Source organism: Ptychodera flava, chromosome 15, assembly GCF_041260155.1.
Source record: "Ptychodera flava strain L36383 chromosome 15, AS_Pfla_20210202, whole genome shotgun sequence".
Lineage (NCBI taxonomy): Eukaryota > Metazoa > Hemichordata > Enteropneusta > Ptychoderidae > Ptychodera > Ptychodera flava.
The window spans coordinates 31,958,860-31,983,921 of NC_091942.1; the positions used below are offsets into that span (position 1 = coordinate 31,958,860).

A 25,062-nucleotide genomic window follows, 5' to 3' on the forward strand; every position below is an offset into this window, starting at 1 on the left:
AGAGTTGTAACTCACCTTCAGTTGTCCAGTTATCAGTCAGTACATTGCTAGGTACTGAATTGGAATCTCTCTGTCCACCATCACATCCACACAGTGATAAATGAACAACACTGCCTGGAAGTAAATAACACACAAAATGTCTATTTTAATAAACACTTACAGCAATACTATTATCAAATCATAGAGTTTCACTAGCATTTGGCAAAAAATAGTAAATCACAGGCATTCAGAGATGTACAAAATTTGCTGAAATTACTGACATATAGTGGGTAGCTACATGTACCTTCCTGATTGAAATAGATCGATCCCTGAAAGCTATGTTTTGCATTGTGTATATACCATTAAACACCATTTACCTCAGCAAACCAAACTACAGGAATTATTTCAATATGTCAATAATAATAATATTGGGTTCTTATATAGCGCACATATCCACAAGTACATGTGCTCAAGGCGCTTTACAATTATTATTACCCCTGGTCACTGGACCTAATATGATACCACTCAACTCCCTGGGGAGCAAACTACAGCTCACATGTGCAGCCAATAAGCGCAGCAGAGCTAAACACACACATTACAACCACTGTCCTACCAGGTACCCATCACTCCTGGGTGGGGAGGAGCAATGAGGAATAAAGTGCCTTGCTCAGGACACAACACCATGGCCATGCCTGGGCTCGAACTCACCATCCTGTGATCGTGAGTCCACTGCTCTAGCCACTGGCCCCTGATGTCACTCAGGCAGGAAAATTTCATCTGCTTGGCCAAAACATTTCCCTGCCCCGGGCAGGTGGGTAGCTAGTTATTTCCCGCACTGACATTTAAGTGTATGTTTATTTATGATAATTTTCTTCTGAACTATTAAAAATGATTGAAATTCTTATTGTGTATTGAGCCTTTGAAATGACAATGTGTACACATTTGAGAACATGTTGGATCAAGCTCTTCACTCAAACAATACAGCTCTGTGTAAAATACTTCATTAGATGACTACGCTCTCTGAATTTTAGAGTTGGGTACATACAAAAATAAAGTTCTACATCTGAGGTTTTGCTTCATTTTTTATATCTTAGCCCCTAAAGCCATTGAAAATCTCAGGACTGTCAAATAAATTTTGAAACAAATTTTGAGCTTGAAGGCATAAACAGTATAAATTATTCAGAAGAAAAATGTACCAAGCATGTTTTTTTGTAAAGTGGATAAAGGCTTACCATATTTCTTCAGGATCATCTCTCTGACATTATTGAGTGATCTAAGTAAATGTGCAGCTTCCAGTGGTGTGTCTGGGTTCTCTGAAATTGCAATGTAATTATCATCTTTAAAATTACTTTCAACGTAGGCAACAATTATTGGGATTTTGGATTTGCTTTTTCACTTTTTATTCATTTTGTATATATCAGGAGGAGGATAACACACACATTAAACACAGATAACAACTTTGTGAAAAAAGAATTTTGGACGTTGTTCACTTTGGTTTACAGGGTTGAACTTACAGTACCATACGTCTTGAAACTTAATAATTTAAATATTTGCTTGAACTTTCTTCAAAGTAACTTTTTGTGTTAACTCTATGTTAAAAATTAAATTTTTGACATTTTAAAAATAATACAATGGTGAAACTCAATTTACTCCAAGAGGTTCAAAATTAGCCCAAACAGGTGGTAGACCAGACAAGTATCATGAAAATTTGAGAGTCTAATTGACTATCTCCGGTGTGCATTCTATCTTGACAGTTCTACACTAACCTTGCATGTAATGGAGTGACTTGAGGAGACTGGGTACATGGCCTCTTGCCAAGGCAAATGCTAACAGTACATGGAGACCTTCTGCTGTAACTCTACCATCTTGATCTCTGCAAGAATAAGCAACAAATGCCCTCTCAATGTAGGCAGCCTTGCAATGAGAATGCATCAATCGAGAGATTGATTGATCTTGAAAATTTGCAAATCATACAATTATGCTGCCCTTTAGTCTTGCTTTCTTTTAGGCATTCTTTACTTGTGTATCATACAAACACAGCCAAACAATGCAAAGTATTTGCTGAAAATCTTTTGATATTTAGTTCAAGTAATGGTGTCTTTAAAAAAATATAAGCTCTTTTTGGTATTTATATACATACCAAATATGAGCTAAAAATCATGTCAAAAATGAGATCATCTAATGCTTGGAGCAGCATTTGATAATATTTGATGTGCAAAGCTATATATTATCAATGGATTATATTCATGTATGATGGATGATTGTTACACTCTATAAATATACACAACAAATATATCACAGATTTCAAACGCAAGTATTCCATTTCACACTGTTACTTTAAAGTCACAGAGTACAGTAAGGTCAAAACTACTTAAATTGCACTGAACATTGCCTACTTGCAAGCATTTCTCTTGGACACCTTTTCACTTTCACTTTGATTCAAAGAATTCTATGCAACTCTCACTATCATAATGACATGCGTGCACTGGATTTTCACAACAAAGTGATTAGTTTGTGACTCACAATGACACGGTGTACAAAAATCTCTCTATCTCATCCAGAACTGGTGGCGTCAGAAAGGAAGGTCTCTCAGATGATGCTGATGACAGGGACAGTGGCGGCATATGAGACAACGCAGATCTGTAATGTAATGCATGTAATGTAATGTAATGTAATGTAATGTAATATATTCAATTGTAAAAGACATTTTATCTTTGTTAACCTCATCATTATTACTATGATGTCGTCCACAAATGAAGAATACACTAGTTAATTGTTGCATCTATCATGCATGTAGTTGGGTACAAAGAGTAAGATATATAACCACACAGACTTCTAGCCATTAATGTCTTTCGTAGATTTAGCTTGAACAATGATAATCAAATTGCATATTTGACCAACTTTGGCAAGTGTCACATGAAAATATGAATTCCCAAACACATTGCCCATACCACGCTTAATAAAGTGGCAAGGACATTCAGCCCTCTCCTCGAAGAGCCTGAGGATGTATTCAGTTCAAAGTTAGATTAATTTATTCCCTAAAGCCCTTGTACCTCAATATCCTGATTGTATTTTGTGGACATACTGGTTCTATCAGTCACTCAAGTTTTCATCAATCACTTTTACATGTGAGTTAGCTACGAACAAACATTGCCATTCAAAAGTCACAAAAATATGGTTCATATAAAGTATTTCAGAAAACACTACTGGGCTGACTGACTGAATATCCACATGAAGTGTTGATTTAAAATCTTTTGTTACTTACTTTGTGTGCAGAATGATGGATGATCTGAGCTGTGGTGCCGATGGTATGGCAGCCGTGGCCGTGGATGCCAATACGGAGAGATACCACACAGCAGACGCATCACCAACACTGATACCACCACTCTGAACCATCCTGCAAAGGTTATGGAAAGTACAAATGTATGATTAGTCACTTCTCAGACAGCATCAATAGAAACACCATTTTAATAAATAAATGAATGAATGAATGTATAAACAAACATCAACTTGCATCATGATACAGAAATATAGAGGACACAGAGATATGACAATATTCTCCTTCAGTGTAAATGACAATATTCTCCTTCAGTGTAAAAAGGCATAAATTTTGATCATAATAATTAATCTAAATTTTCTTTGTATTTTTTCATATCATCTCAAGTTTCTTGTGGTATAGTTTGTCTGTGACGTGGCTTAGCACTACTAAGAGGATGATGAATTTTTCCATTAAAAAATCTGTCTGCACTTCTTAAGCACACTTTAATACTATCCTATTATACCATGTATACAGCATGCAAACTTCAATTTTTGTCGTCAACCCTTGAACAAGAGCGCATTTACACACATGCACAGGTTGTGTTGACACAGTGCTTTTCGGAATAGGGCAACAAGTACTACTTACACAAAGAGTGAGACTACTGACGCATATTGCAGTTGGTAATGTATGAAAATATTGAAAGAAATCATTTTTGGAGAACTATGTTTGCGTCACATGCAGTAACATATTACTCAAACTTTTATGCATTTTTCTGCTTGATTTTACCCTAAATAAATGCCCTGCAGGCTGATATAGCACGGCTGTTATTTTCACCTTGAAAGTGGTAATATTGTCAGTGGAATTACTATATAACTCCTACATACCAAATGTGCATGAAGCCAACTGCAATAAATGGTTTATCAATTTCTTGACCAAAAACAACAACAAAAACAAAGTGCACGCAGGTTGGTTTATGAAAACTAAAAAATTTCCTTTCTTCTATGAGAATAGTATTTGCCATATTCTTGTTGCATCTTTCAAGTGTCACCCTTGTGTCATGAACTCAAGAAATTTATTTTCTTGAATCATATTCCCTCTTTGAGATAGCTGGTATAATTTTCAGCAGGAAATGATTAACCCTTTGAGTGCTTTAATTTTTCTGATATTTTCTGTAATAGTTTTGATAATTTTGGACCAAAGGGAGATCACATTTCATTGGCTACAGTTTTTCATCAAAATTTTGGCAAAAAACTGAAAAATTTTCACCGGGGTACATTTTATAAAGACAACAAACAATGACATTGGCGCTCAAAGGGATAAACATATGCTGAATCTTACTGTTGTTCATTTTATCACAGATATCACAAAACTGAGTGACGCAACGTCCTCCACTCCCTTGCCATATCACCCAAGACAGGAACATTATCAAATGAACAGTTTGTTCAAAAGTATAACGTTGTTCACAGGGTCACATTTTGAATAAATCTGATAAAGACTCGACGGGATCAATGAAGTAAACGTACAAGCTGCTGCAAACACACTTTTACAACCAAACTTGTTTACAGATTAAGAATAATATGAGACTAGCTTGCACAGAGGTGGTATCCTGCTGGAATCACTTTAATGCCCCTGATTTAAATCATAGTTTTATTACAAGATACATGCTAACTACGTTTGCATCTATCAAACAGAAAGTCGGCCCAATTATGTCCCTGTGCAACTATCTATATTAATATGGCCTGAGTGCAAATCCTTTGATATATGATTTTTATCTCATATGACAACATCTGTGGCGAAAAAGTACCAATATACCCTTTCATGTATGAGTAATTTCCAAAAGATCCAATTTTCAAATAAATAGCGGTATAAATTTTTCATAGTGATGACGGAATGCTGTGGTCATTAGGAATGAGCTCTGTGCCATATCATTTATGATGTGAAACACTGCACGGAACACTTACTTGTACCCAAGGGTCTTGAATCCATGGATTCTTGTGTCACATCCATCGCTATGACAACGTTTAATGTTTATTTGAATGTAGGGATATGTGAGTTTGGCGTTTTCGATCAGCACCACATCACCAGTGACATTGCTAAAGAAAGTACGACACAAAGATAAAAGTTTAGTTTTTAAAAGTCAAAATTAGCTGCAGCAAAAATATGGTAAATTTCTTTGCTGTTGAATTAGACACTACCACATGTGTTACATTTGGCATGTTGATATCGCAAAGTAAGATTGAAAATTTAATTTCAATTGAAAGTGACAGTTCACGGTTCACTGCAGATTTTTTTAATAAAATATTTTTTAGGATGCTTTGCTTTGTCATAGGATTTAATGGCCTCGCTTGGCTATGCATACGGCATCAGAAAAATTCTTATTGTCCTGTAGTGATGCATATGTATATGAGTGAGCTGCTTGCGACTAGTTTTGATGGCCTGCTGCACGAGCTATCAACTAATAGAAGGAAAAACATTCCTACTCTTTTTCCACTTGTTCGAACGGTAAGAAAGATTTAACATTAAACATGACAATCAAATCTTTGTTTTACCATTATCAATTGACCTGTGCATTGGTGTGGCCGCATTTTTGACAACAGTGAGCCTGATCATGAATGGGATAACAGTAGAATTTGATAAACTGTACTGGTATGTTCATATTACTCATACAACAGAAAATGTTAAACAAAAATTGCATTAAAGTATGCCTACCTCTTCAAATCAGACCTATACATAAGCTTTACATACTACTAGCAATTACAGTGGCTTACAGGTACTAGTAAATAAAAACACACACAAACACACACATCTCTCTCTCTCTCTCTCTCTCTCTCTCTCTCTCTCCCTCTCTCCTCTCTCTCTCTCTCTCTCTATATATATATATATATATATATATGTATATATATATATATATATATATATATATATATATATATATATTATATATATATATATATATATATATATATATATATATATATATATATATATATACCGGTATATGACCTGTTTATATTGTGTTGCAGTTGAGGTATCTATCAAAGTTTCATGGGTTTACATAATAAACCTGCATGTACAATCAGCTATAGCTATGACTACTGCCACCAGAAAATCTACCACAGCCGTTGAAAAATGGGTATACTAGAATATAAAGTGATTGTAAACACCACTACAAATTACTGTACATGCTACTGAATCTACGGCAGCCATAAAACACAGTCAAAATGACATCATATATCACCCATACTTCCTACTTACCAAGAGATCCTGACCTCTTTAATCTCCTGAAGTGAGTTGGCAACTTTGCCGACAGCTACAGACACCAGCTGTGGCATGTAACTCTGATCACTGCTGGCTACATTAATTGACAGCTGTTTCACAACCACATTGTTTTTAATGCGGAGCCTGATCCAGTGTGACCTGGCAGAACCATCGGACTGCCAATATGACCCAGGGTCTCCATTAGTCAACCTATATGAATCAAGTTACAGTATAGGAGGTTATTAACACCATGAATATTATATAAGGTAGTATGCGCCTCGAAAGTGAGAGACCTAACCTTCTGCTCAAACTTTCCTTAACCCTTTTCCTGCCAAGTGGGTGAAAATCCGCTTGAAATTCGGTGTAGCTAGAATCTGAGCAGCCACGGCCGTTATCCTGCCAAGGCGGTGGAAATCGGGCTACTTTTTGGTACCCCCTTTCCTGCCTAGTCGACGGAACTACGTGTAGCAAACCCTTGCTCGCGCTAGGGGTCGTTCGAGGACAGGTTTTGGGCGAGGAACGGCGTTTGCTCTCGAAATGGGTTCACAGAGAGTCCAACGACAGGGAAAGGTGCGGAAGCTACCCAGCCAGTCCCCCACCCCGGTGGGGGACTGGTTTTTTTTGGGGGGACGAGTAGCGTACTTGGCAGGTTAGCACGTTGACGTATTCTAGCGGAGTTTGGGTTAACTTGGCTCTGAGGCACTACATAGATTGCGGCCGAAATTGACCGTCTCGGCAACGCTAATCTGTAAGGCAACCGCCTCAGCTGGCGGTGCAATTTTTTGCCAATGGTGCGAGACGAAAATCACGGACTTGGTCCTGATTGACGGGAAGTGCGGACGGATTTGACGGACTTGGCTTGATTAGTCCCTGACATGGAACTGATCCGAACGGACTTGAGCGACATTTGTGAAGGGTAACCACCGCTTTTAACCGACTTGTTACCTTCTCGAAAAGACTACCCACTCAGATGTCGGACGTTGTCGGCTGCACTTGGCTCTAGACGTTCAAGCCGTGCAACGAAAACACACCGCCTCAGCCTTGCCATTCAGGAACATGGCCTCAAAATTTGATACCATTGTTCACCGACTTGGCGGCTGCGGTTAGGTGCGTGAACCGTTGTTCACCGACTTGTTACGCCTATGTTGTCCCTGTGAAGTTCGGCTAACGGCCGAGTCTAACGGAGTTGGCAGACCTGTGTTTTGGTTTATACCGTAGTATGACCGACTCAGGTAGAGGTACCTGTCGGTATATTCCGAGTTTTACGCACTCGGGCGTCAATGACGGGTCGTCATCACCGCTGATGACGTAGACGTGCTGGCCACGTTATTTGAAGGAGCCATGTTTGCCCAACGGACGAGGCCGAGACAGCCGTTGACAATTTTGGCATCCTTCATCTTTGACCGCCTTAGTTGGGTAAGCCGCTCGGCAGGCGACTGTTATGACCTAAACAAGCCGCTGAAGCACTGTTCGTTGCCGTACAAGAACGAGACGGCCAGTCCATTACTGCTTAATGGGCGATCTGTCGGTTGGCTTGTCACCCGACTTGGATGACAATACGCCCTGCGCAGGCGTACTTAGAAGGGACATGAGGTTAAAGATACGGGTTTCCCACCTGTACTAAACATGGGCTTGGGCCAACGTCCTTGGGTGGCAGGTGCGCATGCCACGTACCCAGCTGGATGGAATGTCAAGTTGAGATGCTAATGACATTGACTATGTTATGCTAAGTGCTCGAGGGATTTGCATCGCAAATGAGTATTATTAGCATATCAAATGGTGCGGACAGGCAATTTACATGACGGGTAGGAATGTCAGCGCCGGTTGGTGGACTGATTGCCGTAGGTCCATTATAATAACAGGTGGATGCATATATTAACACCCCTGCGTCCAATCATGTCCAGGCTTTGTTTCCCTGTGGCTTTAAAAGGGAGGGACCTGCTAATCTGTCGACACTGTTCCAGACATGAGCTTGACGGACCGCAAAAGTTTTCTGAAGGCGAGCAGACGACTGAAGCTCAAAGATGCAGAGTCTCCGGGCGGTAGTGGTAGCGATCATTGTGATGTCCTAGTAAACGTTCTAAGAAGTCGGGCAAGAAACGCTCCCGTAAGGCGAAGCCATCTCCGGCTGAAAAACCCAGTGGTAAGCGTAAACGTAAGACCGATCGTTCTGCCGATGAGGATGATGACGGGTCACCGGTTGCCAGTGGTTCTCACCCGGCTGCTCCGGGAGAGACTACTTCACCTGCAGAGACTACATCTGCTCTTGTGGGAGATACTTCACCTGCACAGACTACGTCTGCTGCTGCTAGTGAGACAGTGAGTAACGAGACGGCTGATGCCATTGGTTCTCCCCCGGCTGCTCCGGGAGAGACACCACCTGTTGCTACTATGAGCCCTCATCCTGCGTCAGGAGAGGTTCCTGTGCCCAGTGCGAAAGAGCTTGAGTCCTCGTCATCAGCAGAGGCTGCCCAGCCCGCTCCTGCCATAGTTTCGTGTGCTGCGATGTCCCCGCCGAAAAAGATAGTGCGGAGGGTTCGTTATCAGGATAGCCCACCTGATTTTGAGCCAGATATGATCCTTGATGCCGCTACGGGCGAGTTCAGGCCCAGACGCCCAGACGACGGTGATATCACCGCTGAGTCCGACTCGGAGGTTGACGAGGATGCGGCAGAGGACGATGACTTTTATGACAGGCAGTATGTAGGTGAGGCAAGCTCTGACGACGATGATGACGTTGCTGCTGTGTTGGCGGAGGACGACACCCCTCCTGTCTGGCGTATGTCGGAGACTACCGATGCTAATATATTTGAGGAGACCGATTTTGACCATGAGAGAGGACCGACTTTCACCTTGCCCAGCCACTCCAGTGAGCTCGATTACTTTTTTAAGTTTATTCCAGCTACACTGATCAGATTGGCCAAGGACGAGACTAATAAATACGCCAAATTCCACCAGCGATATATCGCTAGAAAATAGATAAATACTGGCGTAACGCTGACTACCGAGAGGTGCAGGCGTTCATTGGCGTCTTAGTCTGTATGGGTATCGACCGTAAATCATCAGTGGAGGATTATTGGTCTAGCGATCCCTTTCTGAGAAACCAGGGTATTTCTACTGTGATTACCCGCAGTCGCTTTCAGCAGCTTATGCGATACTTTCATCTGGCAGACCCAGAGAACGATCCACGTCGTGATCCTGATGAGGCACGCCGCCGACGTCGGTGTCAGGAGGATCCCCTGTATAAAATCAATCCATGGATGGAGCCCATAGTTGACCGGTGCGTAAATAATTATAAGATGGGTAGAGAGATCTCCATCGACGAGGGCATGGTGCAATTTAAGGGCTGTTCTAAATTTAAGCAGAGATTACCGCATAAGCCTGATCTAGACGGTTTCAAGATATGGCAGCTGTGCGACTCCACCACTGCATACATCGCTAACTTTGCACCGTACCTAGGTGTGAAATTTCGGGATCGGACTGATGGGAGACGGCAGGAGCGAGGTGTGGTGAAAAGAATTACGATGGAGCTGGTCCAGCCATTCTGTGGATATAATCACAGCCTATTCTGTGATAGCCTGTTTAGCACGGTCGTTACTGCTAGAGAGCTGATGGAGACCGGGATCTACATGGTCGGGAGTTTTAACCGCCGTAATCGTCGCACCATGCCCCCTCAATTAATTCCGCCGGGTAAGAGGAAGCGCCTTCCTCTGTCTGTTGGGGATATGAAAGCCACGACCAGAACGGACTCTCGTCTTAACATCACTGCTTATCAGGATAGTAACGCTCAGGTGCTGATCTTGAATACGGTCTATCCACCCTTGGAGTGCGTGCCAGTGGGGGAGGGAGACGAGCGGCGACAAGTGCCTCTGTCGCTGTATAATTATCGCCGGTACATGGGAGGCGTCGACCGAGCCAACCAGAAGCGCAAGTACTTTCACACTGGGCGCAAGAACCACAGATGGTGGACATATCTGGCATGTTACCTGATTGATGTTGCCCTGGTAAATGCATATATATGCTTCAAGTATGTACACCCTGATAGTAAGCTGACCCATAAGATGTTTCATCTGCGTGTCGGGAAACAACTCATTGGCGGTTATTGTGGGCGATCGCAGCCCAGTGTGAGAGAGGTCGAGGCCACCGTTTCTCTTGCCTCGTACATCAATCCACAAAATCAGCCGATGCACGTTGTCAGCCGTTTGGAGGGGCGGCAGAAATGCTGTAAAGTATGCAGCAGAGAGGGTAAGACCACTGCGAGCGGACGACTGTCTGAGACGTCCAAAGGATGTAGTCTGTGCGGGGTTCATCTTCACGAGGGCGAGTGTTTTGCGGCTTTTCATCATCGCATGATGCTACGAGGTAAGAGGAGCATTGGCGTGCAGACCTCTACTCACACAGCCCCGACGACACCCATCAGCAAGAGAACCCGACGTAAATAACGGACAGGGGACAGCTTCGCCTAACAGTGGCTTGACTGTATTCTTAACACGGACCATGATCACATTTTGAGCACGGTTGTGCCGTTTGTTTGTGCTTTACGATCCCGCTGATTGTAAATTGAAACACGGATTATTTTGTACAATCCCCCGATTGTAATCTTTGTAACACGGACCATGCACTCGGACGTCGAGACAGACTCTGAGATTTATTATTCGGCATAATGTAAATTATTCCCGAATAAAATACTATCTATGGATCGCATATTTTCGTTTGTTTTGTTTAGACGGATTATTTTGTACAATTCCCCCTATTATAATTTTTGAAACACGGATCTGCCACCCCAATTGTAATTTTTGAAACACGGACCATGCACTCGGACGTCGAGACAGACTCCGAGATTATTGTTCGGCATAATGTAAATTATTCCTGAATAAAATACTATCTATGATTGCAAATTTTCGTTTGTTTTGTTTTTACCCCACTTTCGTTTTTGGCAGATCCGTAAGGACGCTATAGTAATGGATGAACGTGCGTTGTATCACGTGGGAGGGGCACAGCCCAACGGAGGCTGTGCTCGTGCGATGTAGACGTTGTACCAACCATCTGTCGTTGGGGTTAGTGCATAGAGCAGTTGCACTGTCCAGAGCTAAGGTGGTACAAAACTGCACCTTAGTAACAACTGCACAACTAACCTGTTAGGAAACGGTAACACTAACGAGCTAAGTGTTCACTGAACTGGCCAAACTACGTACACGCCTTCCTTCAATGGCGGAACTATGTCGTTGACACTACGTCAAAGCAGACTGCACTGTGCGACTCTTCCAAGTCGTTCAAAGTACGTGGCCAAGTGACACAACCAGGGGAAACAGGACAGGTTTGAGGGTGCTGCCGCACCCATAGCACTAACCCCTGGGTCTTCTACTAACCCACGAGAGAGGTGACGTTTCCCCGGTGTGGCCGTGCGTGCCGGCGAACGAGCTTTACTTCCGCGAAAGTAAGCTAGAAAAGGGCATAAAGTGCACGTCCCCCGGGGCAAACAACGCCCGTGACCTCGTCATTTTCTGGACACAACCTCATCAGCGGTTGCCCCTCTATACGGGCATGCAAAAATTTTTGAAGTCTAACACGTATATGGTCGGTAATCGTACCCCGAAAATGCGGTATTTTTCCCGCCAAATGCCTGGCAGGAAAGCGTGCAGGAGAGCCTATCTTCTGTAGACACGGAAAAGGGGGCCGGTTTTGACCGACTTGGCAGGATAACGGACAGGGGCGCTCGGCAGGAAAATTCTTAATGAAACTTTCAAACGTTCTCATACCAAATCAAGAATAATATTGGACGACTGGGGTCACCATGCAAAATTTGGTACAACAGAAACAATGACCTAACATTAACCAATATTCAAAGTTCAAAATGGCTGCCATTCCTGTGTTAACTCTGTGGGGGAAATAAAATTTTTGATTTTCAAATATTAAACTAATATGGTGAAAACTTTTCCAACAACAACACAGCTTTGAAGTGAGGCCCAACAAGTGGTGGAACAAAATGAGAATTGCAAAAATTTAAGTCTGAATCTAAGTCCCCAATGTGCACTCTACTTTTAATAATAACACCATGACCAACATTTCTATACATCAGCATGTCACTGGGTACCAGAGTACTCCATAGGAACTTGTGTATAAATAAACAAGTCAAGATCCTGATATGTACTCTTTGAAATTACAAATGTAGACTTTCAGCGGAAGTACTTTCTATTATCCAGAATGACAAAAGTTTTGCCGGCTTTTTCGTCTAGGACGCTGAACAATATAGGTACTTCTAAAATGATGAAAATTGGAATGAGTATTGTATAAGAAAGTGACTTTCTCTGTTGCTAATTGTCACTATCATGTCTGCATTCGATTTGCAATCACACAACTTTGATGCAACGTAGAGATTCAGAAGGGAAACATTTTACCAACATTACAAATCAAGCCAGAATACCTCTGTCCATTCAAAACAATCCCACACAAAGCATACAACGACTGATTACACGATACCTGGAGACATCTCCTTTGTTTGTAGACACTTCAACAGATCTGTAGCATTTGTGAATAACTTTCACTTCTTCTCCACTGTGAATGGCAGTTTCTTCTTTTTCATGGGCTAATGACAGAAAAAGGGCCAGTTTTAAATTCATAGCTTATTCTCTCAAACTATTGATAAAATCAATGGATTTGATACTTATTGTATTACAATTTTGACAGAAGGAAGACAAAGACTTAATTCAATTTAAAATTTTACCATCAAAACAATCTTAACAAGTACCTTATTTGAAAAACATGAAATTTGTTCTTATTATGTTTTTACCTCATGTCAATTTTCTTGTATCACAGAACACAACCTTTTATAACTGAAAGTTGCTGCAGAAATCATAATTGGGGATAACATGAATAGTCTTACAGCAAAAGAGACATACAGAATCAAATTTATCATTTGAAATATGTTGTTGTACTTGGGTAAAACGACCATGAAAATGCTCCATGACTCTATGCTACACCGAGTAGGATATCACAAATTTTATTACCTGTTTCTCTGAGTTTTCTCAGATGTGTTTTCAGAACTGAGAGTCTCATGGAAGATGTGTTGTTGAAGCCGTCAAGTAGTGGGAATGGCAAACAAGTACTGGGGGCTCTGTTCCTCAGTAGATACTATGAACAAATATAGAATTCATAACAGATCAGTTTTCACGACAGAAAAACTGAAAACATTTCTATTGCAACAAACTTGAAGTGCAAAAGCTTCTCGCTTGATAAGGTTGCTTTGAGTTGCGCTAATTCCATGCAACTTACACTATAAATTAATTGCCAAAAATTTTATGTCTTAGCTTTACGAGCAAGTGTCAAAAGTTTGATATACAAAAATAAGTAACAGACTCCCATTTTTTTTTTCTAACTTAAGACCCTCATTTGACAGTTTGTCTGTTACTGTTGATTTTGGCTTTCTTCCACAAAAAATAATCATTGCTAGATGGGAAGATTTTGAGTCAATCCCTACAAATCTAAATCAATGAAGAGGTGATACCCAGACAGTTGTTACAGCTGGCAACATTCAAACCAAGTCCTGTTGCATGAGAAACATGGAGCCATTTATTAGAGTCATGTGTTCTTGTGGTTGCTTGCGCTGTTCAGTTACTTTAAAACCTAGAAAATTATCAAAAGAAATGGAATAGAATAAACAAGCTCACCGTTAACAGTTTCTTGCCATGTTGACCAGTGATATGGTTTTTGGTTGAATACACATCCACAAGGCCTGAGACAAAAAAAGGAAAACATATAAATTACGTTACTGTCACCTTGGACTATTTGCAGCAGTACCCATATAATGTCCAAACTATAGCATATCCTTGTACACTACTACAGTACAACCACGTTTCCTCTATATCACTTTGAACCTAAAGTCAAACCTGTGTATAGTGGTCACCCTAGGGACTAAGAGAAAGTGACCACTGGAAAGAGTGACCTTTCTGTAGACAGTAGGTATGGCATTACTTAATGTGCAGGTGGTGTGCTGAGTGATGAATTTAGGAAAAGATAATAGCAGTTATAAATAAAATTCCATATCATAAACATCTTGAAAAATCATAGTACCGGTATGTGTATTCAATTGAAGTGAAAACAGACCACTTGGAATAAAGTGGTATTCTGTGTTAGCGCTGGGTTTGGAAAGCTGTTAGCCACTGTGGCGAATAGTTTCAAATTTTATTAGCCACAGACAAATTTTATTAGCCACACATTTTTTACGAAAACAAAGCTTTCTATAATGCTATAATCTCCAATGTCGGTTGCATGCACAAGAATAAACTATCAACACATCAACCTTGTATCCAATTGTCTTCATTTTAACACTGGAAATTGCTTGATTCTGGACCCCGATGTAGCCCTGCGTACGATGCTGTGTGTTCCGCTACAGCTAATCGCCCGTGAGCGGGGCGATTAGCTGTAGCGGAACACACAGCATCGTACGCAGGGCTAGACCCCGATGCAAATCGAAAGCAGCACGCACGTTGAGACCACGATTAAAATGAACTGCAACACGGAAGGTTGGGACCGCGATGCAAATCAACAGCATGACAGCAACACTGAATGTTCGGACTGCGATTAAAATAGAAGTTTGGTTACACGTAATTACGTTTCATCAGTACACGCAGCGTCTTTGTCACGTTATACAAGACGTCGCGTACATGTGGCACAGACTTTCGGAACGTCATCAAACGACACTTCCACATGTAGTCTTAATTCCGTGTAGTAATTTTTAGATTTTCATGGTGATTTGCGGGAATTTAGACAGGAAATCTCGTTAAGTACTAGTATGAGTATCATTGTAAATTAGCAAACATCTTTGATATCAGAAAATTCCGTAGAGTTCACCTGCACAAGACGTACGCGCTAAGATTTCCTGACAGAAATGAAATGTTGTCCAATTCACCTTTTTACCTGAAGCTGTCACAAAATTTCCCTAAACCACATAAATAACTGTATTACAGAAAATCGGTAAATTTAATGCGAGGATACAACGAGCTTGAATAGTCCTCGCCTAGAGAAATTAATTGTTTCTTAAACTTAAACGAATTTCGTATGTTTCTGAAAAAATACGGCAAAATCAACCAAAAAATTACAACTGAGCATGGATACGCGGAACATCGAGAACGGAACGGAATGTCGAGACCGCCATGCAAATCGACAACAACACGGAATGCGTCGCTGGGATGGCGATTTTAATTAACATCAATACGGGACCATGAGGACCGCGATGCAAATCGACCACCATTAAAATAAGACCTCGATTAAAATGCGCAACACGGAACGTCTAGACCACGATGCAAATAAATTTCAACACCGAACTTTGTGACCACGATTAAAATGCGTGTGTCTGCTGTAGCAAAAGTTTCAATTCTCGCGAGTGTTCGCTTTGCTTGCTGTACACTAGACAAAATGACGTCAAATTTATTGCGAGACTAGGGCTCGATTGCGTCTGCCTGCATTTTCAATTCTCGCGATAGTCATTTATGTGCATGCTGTACACTATACAAATTGACGTCAAATCTCTCGCGAGACTTGGCTCGATTGCAATTGCGTACGTCGGAGAGAACAATACGGAAGTAGATATAGTTTTTTTCGCGAATCGCCGAAAGAGAAGCGCAGATCAACAAAAGACTAAAAAACCCCACGTTTTTGCTTATTTTGCGGAATTTTTTCAACAAAAATCACTTTCGCCACTGTGGCGAATTAGGATCGATTTTTCTTCGCCACTGCTGATTTCAATTCGCATTTGCAAACGTGGCGAATGGGCAGCGCGAACACAGGTATTGAAACAAAACCTATTTCAACAAGTTGATATGTCTCATTTGCGAGAATGTAACAAACTTGTGTTCAGCCTTGCGCTTTGATTCTCCTTGAAGCCCACATGAACATTGTGCTTGTCACTTGCCTGGCTATTATTGTATAATTAAACATGGCTGATATATAACTGACTTGGCTGTATAATGGCCCCTGAATGCCAGCTTCTGGGAACCTTGAAAGTTGATGCCATTTCTACCATTTTTGCAGGAAGAAGGTAAGCCTACATTGAAAGCACAAGATTACTGATTTGAGTATCCCTGACATCTATCTCACAAGACTGACAAACAGTAAATGCTATCATGTCAATGTGATTAACTGCTGACGTACCAGGAGTTAATGAGCAGGCTTGCAGAGTCCTTATGACGTAGTTAAGTTCTCCTTGTAAATTGGCGCCATTTGAGGACTTGAGTGCATCAAGCATGGTTTGCACATCAGCTGTTCCATCACCATCCGTGTCAAATTGATTAAATGCCTGTGACAAGAAATGGGACAGTGTGACGACAGTTACCATATGCAACGGAGCAGTATGGAAGCTGATTTTAACAATTATCTTTTACAGATAAAGAATGGTAAAGTTCTTTTTGTGTTATCACTCTCTGTTTGGAATATATAAAGAACGTTACCAACCTAGTGCCCAGCTAAAAATTGCTTGATTGGGATGCAAAAACGTATACTTGGTAGCTGAAGGACAGGAACCAATACTGTATGATGGTAAAACCATAGTTGTCCTGTATCCTTTCTTAATCCTAAAATACCATCAGTATCCTAAATATTCAAAATTTTACCATATCGCTGGGTTTTGTTGCAATACATCAAATAATACGATTGTTACTGCTGGCGCAAATAAACTTGGAACACCGAAGTCCCTATATACATAGGGAAACCGCTGGCGATATCCCTATATCGCCAAGTGATTAGCCAAAGCGGTATCGCTAGTGAGTTAGATCATCTTACACTTTGTTTATCGAAAACACTGCGGGGTGCCCATACTGCATGTGTTTCATAGACAAAAAGCCATAGCAGAGGCCGTTCAATTTGCGTGAATGATGGTACAAGAAAGGATTGACGTTTTGAGTAAAGTTACTTGGGTAAATTTCGATGAGCAGGGAACCTGTTGAAGCAACCGTTTTGACAGACTTTCCCTCAAAATGAAGAAAGAGTGTAGGTGAGAAAACGGTAGGTGTTGTCATTGAGCTCGCTATCGTTTGGCTTCGTTTCGTTGTGCAGGCGTGTCATCATAAATGCCGTCATTTCCACTATCTCACAAAAATTGTAAATTACGCCCGGTATTGTGGTTAAATCTGTATTTTTAACTTTCATTTTTATAAAGTGATCAGCTTACGTTGAGGTTTACAATGTGCGTCTCTTTCTTATATGTTGTACATGGACCTTTATTCACGTTTTACACCCCATCGAGCGATGTAATATCTCGAGCATGTACTTCGACAATATCCATTCAAAGCAACAGTGTTTCCTTGAGTGAAATTCAAAGTCGCTAAATTTCTAATTTCGTTTCGAAGAAACCGGTTTGTCCATAGACCCTCGTTCTCGAGGATCTATGGTTTGTCGACCGGTGTAAAGTAGATGCGTATTCTAAGTGAGGAATAGACGGTTGTGAACATAACCAATGGTACCGCTACGTTACCGGTACGTTATCGGCCGTGCACCGATGTAAGTTGCTGGGTAAAACTTCCTGGCTTTGACGTTTTTTTTATCCGACATGTCGTAGCGAAATTCTGTGAGAACTAATACTGGCAAGGTTTCGGTTTTCGGAGAATTTCAGTGTATCAGCTGATTATCAAGTTGAAATAAAGCACGAGCGTGGATGGTCCGACTTGTTGCTGCTGGCGCACGGCGTGGTGTGGCGGGGAATCTCTGTTACAAGCATCCAACTGTCGGCCATAACCTCTACGGTCGCCATCGACGGCTTTCGTGATTTTGAAGAATAAACTAAACCGTAGATAAAGCTAGACCTTTTCTCGGCTTTGTTTCTGAAAACCTCTCCTCAGAGGCAAAGGCGACGTAAACCGTGTCCGAGTCTCGGCCTTGACATGACACAAGAAAGTCATAGTTCAATCACATTTATTGCGTGCGTCATACAGATGATATCATTATTCATAGGGGTATCCGATTGAAGTGGGTACATACTATTCTCAAGAAACGTACGATGAAAAAGGACAGGCTAAATAAAATGTTTCAATCATATCATCAATTGCAAAGAACGCTGAAATGTTGCAGATTTTAATCGCTATGGCAAAGTTTGTTTTTTGACCTCAACGTTATCCGATCGAGAATGTAAACTTAGTTTGACCCAAAGTTTGAAAATGTATTTTCTGATCTCCCGCGGCATGGCCCTCAGCCCAGCCAGTGACGTCGACGTTTCGTACTTTGAATTCTGAGAGCTACATCAAATCGCCACGGTCAGCGGACAAGAAATTACTATTTTCAAATCGCTATCACCAAAAAATTACAGAGAAATGAGACAACACGGTGAGAAAAAAGGCATATCATCAATGATGTTGATAACCTACATTTTGCTTCAAAACGGGTACCTTTTTAAACCACCCAGATTCCCGATACCAACTCGCCCGAATTCATTGACAATTTGTTGGGCGAGCCAACGATATATTTTTCCTGCAAACGTAAACAGACTTGCACTGAGCACTGAAAGGAAGAGTTGGCGATATCTTTACCGAAACTGAAAAAAATAGCTGAAGAAGTAGCCACTTCTCAGGCAGTACACGGCCAAGGTAAACCTGAGCGTTCATATTCGACTAATGCCAAATGGAGCATTTTCAACGAAAACGGCGATGTCTAGGCGATGACTTATTTTTAAAGTTGAAGAAAAATGCTTAAAATTTTGGTTGTGTTAGTCAATCTATCGAAATATTTTTGTTCCAACTGATAAAATCATAGACAGTCTCGATTATACCATCCATAATTAATATTTACAGACTATATCGGCAAGGGGATATGAATTTTAACACAAGGAACGCGGTACGAACGAACGTGTAATCTCAAACAACGGGCGAGTTGGTTTCGGGCCAATATGACTAAAATCAGATGTAGGTTCCCCGGTCATTGAAATTTACAAACGTAACTTTACTCAAAACGTCAATTCTTTATTGTACCATCGTTCACGCAAAATGAACGGCCTCTGCTAAGGCGTTTTGTCTATGAGACACAGGATGGGCACCCCGCAGTGTTTTCGATAAACAAAGTGTAAGATGACCCAATGCACTGGCGATACCGCTGTTGGCTGATTACTTGGCGATATAGGGATATTCCCAACGGTTTTCCTATGTATATAGCGACTTCGGTGTTCCAAGTTTATTTGCGCCAGCAGTAACTATGCACAGTAATGTCAGGTATTTCTATAGGGTGTACGATATGATTCCTGTATGGAAAAGCAAGATATCTGACGGTACTTACCTCGATACATTCTTCCCTTCCGACAGAGCGATTCATCAAGAAGTCACAAAACTGTGACAGTGAAATGGTCTCCTGTTTGAAAACAGTAAACAATACATACCGGTATAAATGTCAACTTCAGATCAGTATCAAGAATAGCTTCACTAAGCTGACAAACAGTAACCAGATCATTATCAATTTTTGACAGTGTTTCCGCCTAAAGTCTTTTTACCTCATTCCTTGTCTGTCTGTCTTCTAACCACCGCACTAGGTGACTGTGGTGTTGTTGGACAACATTCTCAGGCACATCATCCCTGAAAACAAAAGCAAGTGAAATTTGAAATTTGTCACATGGTTGCTGTGTATTTTACTTCAGTTCCCTCCATCAAGACAGAGAGGATAGTCAAAGAAAAAAGGGCATGATGTACAGATAGAATGTGTAATCACTGTCTTCACCCCAATTCTCTGTAATAAATTATTAATAGGTCCACAATCACCATTGATAACAATGGCTTTTGGGGCCGAACCATAGCAGTGCAAGTGTTACAAAATGAGGACAACCATCACGTAGAAACTTTTGATGTTGAAGATTTGTAGCTGCAGAGACCGAAATAATGTCTATTCTTGAACATCTGTATCCTCAAATCAGGTAGTGGTCTTTACATATCAAAACCAACAGCGACGCTACATGTAAACAAAACCAAACTGTCATCAAGGTGCTTATCTGTTTATCTGTGTGAATTCGTTTCTTCGGATCAAAGATGTAATCACGATTGCGATTAGTTTATCTGTATGAACTGAGCATTTGAACAAAGCTGTCTCACGATAGTTATCTAGTTTGTCTGTGTGAATTCATTTTTCTGAACAACAATGAGGTCATACTTGATTCTAGATGCTGATTCCCTCAGAGATGCATGGTCAAATAGCATGGCAAGATCAAACCCTCTGCAGTCATCTTCACTGCTTGAACCACAGGTCTCCTCATCTTCTGGGAACTGGAAATGGAATATTTATCACAACAGTAATGTTATTTACTTGGTACCTTTACTCTTTGAAGTTTGGCATTGTCACACCAACAGGAGACCATTCAACACAGAATGCATCATATCCTATATGAAAATGGAGATTATTTTGATGTTATTCTTTTTCAGTGTCCTCAACTCTTTCACCCCCAGTTCCCTGTGTACAGGTCCAACTTTACCACAGAAAACAATGGATTTGGGACAAACCATGGTGGTGAAAGGGTTAAATCATGTTTATTACTGGCTCTATAGGACAAATCTGCTGGTGTTTGAGCTTGAGCCGTGTGACAAATACTGGCAATATGGAAATACCTATAGGTAAGCGGACGAGTAGGAGGCGGTTTACGGAATTTAACGGTACAGTTTGCCAGTAAAACTCCGAGGCCCGCAGGCCGAGGAGTTTTATGGCAAACAGTACCGTTAAATTCCGTAAACCGCCGACTACGAGTTCGCTGACCGTGTTATACCACGAATTTGCCGAGTTTTAGAGCCTTGTTTGCACACCGAAAGTTTTTATTTGTAATTTTAGTGCAGTGCAAGTTGAAACTTTGGCAGGAAAACATTGACGCGTTTTGACACCTTGTTGAACGAAAGTATAAAAAAAATAACCCATGATTGGATAAAACAAAGTTGACATGTGTTGCTATTGTAGTGCAATGACGTGTTGAGCACCTGGTTTGATTTGAATTGTATGAATTAAGTTTGATTGATTGGTTGGTTGAATGAAGTGAAAAGGTGTTTGCAGATCGACGTTAGAGTCATGCTTTGCTCATTTGGGTCGGAAACTTCGAGCAGCATACACGCAATTGCCGAGTCGCTCTACGTATATCGATATGGCGGATGAAGTACAAATGAAAGCTGTATCCGGTGCACTTCAACTACCAAAGCCAAAGATGGAAAAGAAAGTCCCCCTGTCACGCCAGTGCTAACGGCCACAATCGGAAGACCAAGCTACACAGCCACGTAAGAGAAAGGCGCAACAGAAACTGCAAGTACAAATAAAATACGTGTAGATCCACAATAACTGTGGTACTGCGTGTGTTTGCCTGTAACTAGATTTAACTTTACCAAAGGCGACTGAAACCTCTACATTCAGTGTTGATAACTGACTTTGAAGTCTTAAATTTCAGCTTCGAATGATCAAGATAACAATAACCTCAACACTGAAGTGATATTTGCAATCAATGCCGTTATTTCACGCTGACCTGTAATTGATTTTGAGATGTACAGTCGTGCAAAATTAATTCAGTCCGGTAATTCTTTTAAAGTGTCTTTACTCTGTACTTAATGGTGAAATAAATTTCTTCTGGTATAATGTCTCGCATTTGTTTTTTTTTACTCGTCGCCACGTGACTTTCTTTTGTTTAAAAAGTGTCCATTTTACAAGTTCTTTTGTTTAAAAAGTGTCCGATTTACTAGTAACCGGACACTTTTTAACAAAAGAACTGTCCGATTTACAAGTAAATCGGACACTTTTAAATAAAAGAACTTGTAAATCGGACACTTTTTAAACAAAAGAAAGCCAGGTGGTATATAATAAAATATTCGGTTATGGAAATTAGAGAGCATGGTTAGAACAATGGGCACGAGGCGGAGAGTGGTATACCTAATAATAATTGAAAACTTCCTGTAGGATCTCCGTAACTGAAATCAGTTTGATTTGAGGACGTTCATTGGACTTTAATAGAGGGAGATTAACAAGTAAAACCTGGAAGCGGTTAAGGTTAGGGTTAATTTATGGATGTAGTCATTAATGAAAATTTCTATCTAAAAAAGACGCAAGCCACAGAGAGGATATTAATGAAGTCTTTCTAAAAACCAAATGTTTTATAGATTATCGAGATTAACATGAAGACATGGTGACTCAAATTATTGAAAAAGCAATATCAATAATACTGTGCTCCTATTCCCTTAAGTCAGTAGAACTGATCCGTCCATGTGGGAATTACATTTACATTACTATATCAACAGTATTTTTGTTCCAGTATTGGGTTATTTCAGTAACTTAGTTCTTTTGTACGAAGAATGAACAGAGGACTTGTATTAACTGTGATTCATTGAGATCTATAAATTTGCACTACCTTCGTGTCCATTTGGACATGCTTGTCAACACCTTGTTACATGTATCTCTTCCTAATATCACACTACAATACTGACTTCTTGGTACCTTTTACACCCATGATATATGTTCAATATTTCCAGGTACAGATGACAGTGAAGGAGTGCCATACTTTCACTTTCATTTCACTCAAGAAAGGTTACTTTCATAATTGCATTATTTTTGCAATGATACTGGTCACTGTATTGAAAACAAAGTCAAATACTGAAGACAAATCTTAATTCCAGCTTAATTTTCACATCGTCTTGCAAAGTTTGAATTAATGAAAATGAATGGGAATCTAAAACCATACAGAACAGCAGTACTGAAAACTGAAAGTCGAACAAAATGATTTATTCAAATAGTATTGCAACAGTCATGCCCCAAAGAAAGGTACTACTACTAGTACTGTACATAGACTACCTGGTGTGCAAAAAGTGACACTTCTTGTTTTTTTGTACAAGACAAAACGGAAGATATTATTTCTCTACGGTGAAGCTCCCCTTTAAATCAATAGATTTTGATTTCCACTTTTTCTTTCACAACTGAACTATGGTATACCTACATGTACAAAGTACCTAAATCTTGCTATTAGGTCATCAGGTACTACCGGTACTATGGCACAATTGGTACATTTATTAGTGTTCTTAATTTTGGTGCAACCAATATACTGATTGAGCCTGTATTGTTTCAAGAGGAATAGGGATCAAAATATATGACCCTGGAATATGGAGATTAGAGAATGCGAGACGGTAGGCTAGACACTGTGATGCCATGGCTAGTTTGAATAGACATCAAATCAGGTCCAATAATCATTATCATTCAAGATAACTATGAAATTTACCAGGTCCAAGGAATATATCGAAAATGACAAAGGCAATGGGGTCATCTTGAACCACGAAATAGTGGTGGTACCAGGTGTCCGGAATGGGTAAGCATACCCTGCCAGCTAGCTGCACCCGTCAAGATTGACCCAAAGTGACAAATCCATTGTTATTTGATGAATTCACCAAATTACTTTTGTGAGTCAAGATTTGGTATGCTGTCACTCATCATTCGAGAAACAGACAGGTCTGATGATACATCTCCATATCTACCGTAGAACTTCTTAAATGATTTCACTAATCTACTTTCTGAGAATCCTTGCCTCACTAACTTTTGAGCTAATAGGCTGTGTCTAACTCGAACGTTTTCGTATGAATTGCATGCTCTACTATATCTAAGGAGTTGTGAAATATACACACCATAAGCTGGAGATGATGGTATATTGCTTGACAAAAAGGGAAAGTTTATGATTTCAAAATTGAAATCATCTCTTTTGTCATACAGCTTAGTATATAGTGTGTTTTGTCTAATTTCAAAAAATACATCTAGGTATGATGCCAAGTCCACACTTTCAGTTGTTTCTTTTACAGCAAATAAATGATTATTTGATGGTTTTCCTGCTTTTTTAAAAAGTTTCTTCAACAAGTTATGAACCCATCCATTCATCATTTTTTTGACCACAAAAGTCAATAGCTCTGTTCACAGTTACAGGATTGGTACTAAATATTGCTGTACGTGCTCAACATCGGACACTCTTACTTGAAATGCGGACAAATTTTATCAGTGTTACATGCATGGCTGTTTTTGCAGCTTGCTCTCTGAGTCGTGAATACGTCATTTACTATTCATTGTTACACTAGTGGTTGCCTATTAAAATGTATCTTTGTCATTCTTGCATGCGTAATTTTCAAAAGTGTAATCTTGAAATGTGGACAAATATTTATTTTTGCATATTAATGACAGAACAATGATGTCAACTGTGAACAGCCCTATTGAAATAGACATATTGCTATGTGGGCATTGTCTTTTTCTCAATTAATTAATTATTAATTAATAAGTATGTGATAGCTACATGTAGGCATGACGATGTCCTTCCCATCATCATGATATCCTTTGTCCAAGACACAGCCACAAGTGGCTCACTGATACATATACATCACTACAGGATGATCTTACGATAAGACTTTTTTTCTGGGATACAGTCGCTACCATTTCAATCCAACAATGCTTGTTAGTGCATCATCACTTGTCATGGCTCCAGCTTCAATGATTTTACTTTAATTGATAAATATTCATAAAGTTATAGAACATTATTTAAAGTTACAAAGGTACTCTGACTAAAGTTACTTAGGTAACTTTAAAATTTAAAAATAAATCTGAAAAGGCAG

General features: G+C 40.2%; 2 protein-coding genes across 3 annotated transcripts in view; one reads left to right on the plus strand and one right to left on the minus strand.

Annotated features, from left to right (window-relative positions):
• LOC139151902 (probable endonuclease 4) overlaps positions 1-25,062 on the plus strand; it is a 577,101-nt gene that overhangs the window by 432,749 nt on the left and 119,290 nt on the right. The window lies entirely within an intron of this gene.
• The window catches only part of LOC139151893 (zinc finger ZZ-type and EF-hand domain-containing protein 1-like), a 107,337-nt gene that overhangs the window by 80,881 nt on the left and 1,394 nt on the right, over positions 1-25,062 (minus strand). For both annotated transcript variants that reach the window (XM_070724929.1, XM_070724928.1), the window contains exons 2-15: positions 20,612-20,724; positions 19,962-20,043; positions 19,751-19,822; positions 16,646-16,790; positions 14,164-14,228; positions 13,504-13,627; positions 12,977-13,082; positions 6,494-6,706; positions 5,200-5,331; positions 3,245-3,376; positions 2,503-2,619; positions 1,746-1,852; positions 1,212-1,292; positions 16-114 (exon numbers count right to left, since the gene is read on the minus strand). In XM_070724929.1, coding sequence (XP_070581030.1) covers positions 16-114; positions 1,212-1,292; positions 1,746-1,852; positions 2,503-2,619; positions 3,245-3,376; positions 5,200-5,331; positions 6,494-6,706; positions 12,977-13,082; positions 13,504-13,627; positions 14,164-14,228; positions 16,646-16,790; positions 19,751-19,822; positions 19,962-20,043; positions 20,612-20,724 — 1,588 coding nt within the window. The remainder of the gene's footprint in view (positions 1-15; positions 115-1,211; positions 1,293-1,745; positions 1,853-2,502; positions 2,620-3,244; positions 3,377-5,199; positions 5,332-6,493; positions 6,707-12,976; positions 13,083-13,503; positions 13,628-14,163; positions 14,229-16,645; positions 16,791-19,750; positions 19,823-19,961; positions 20,044-20,611; positions 20,725-25,062) is intronic.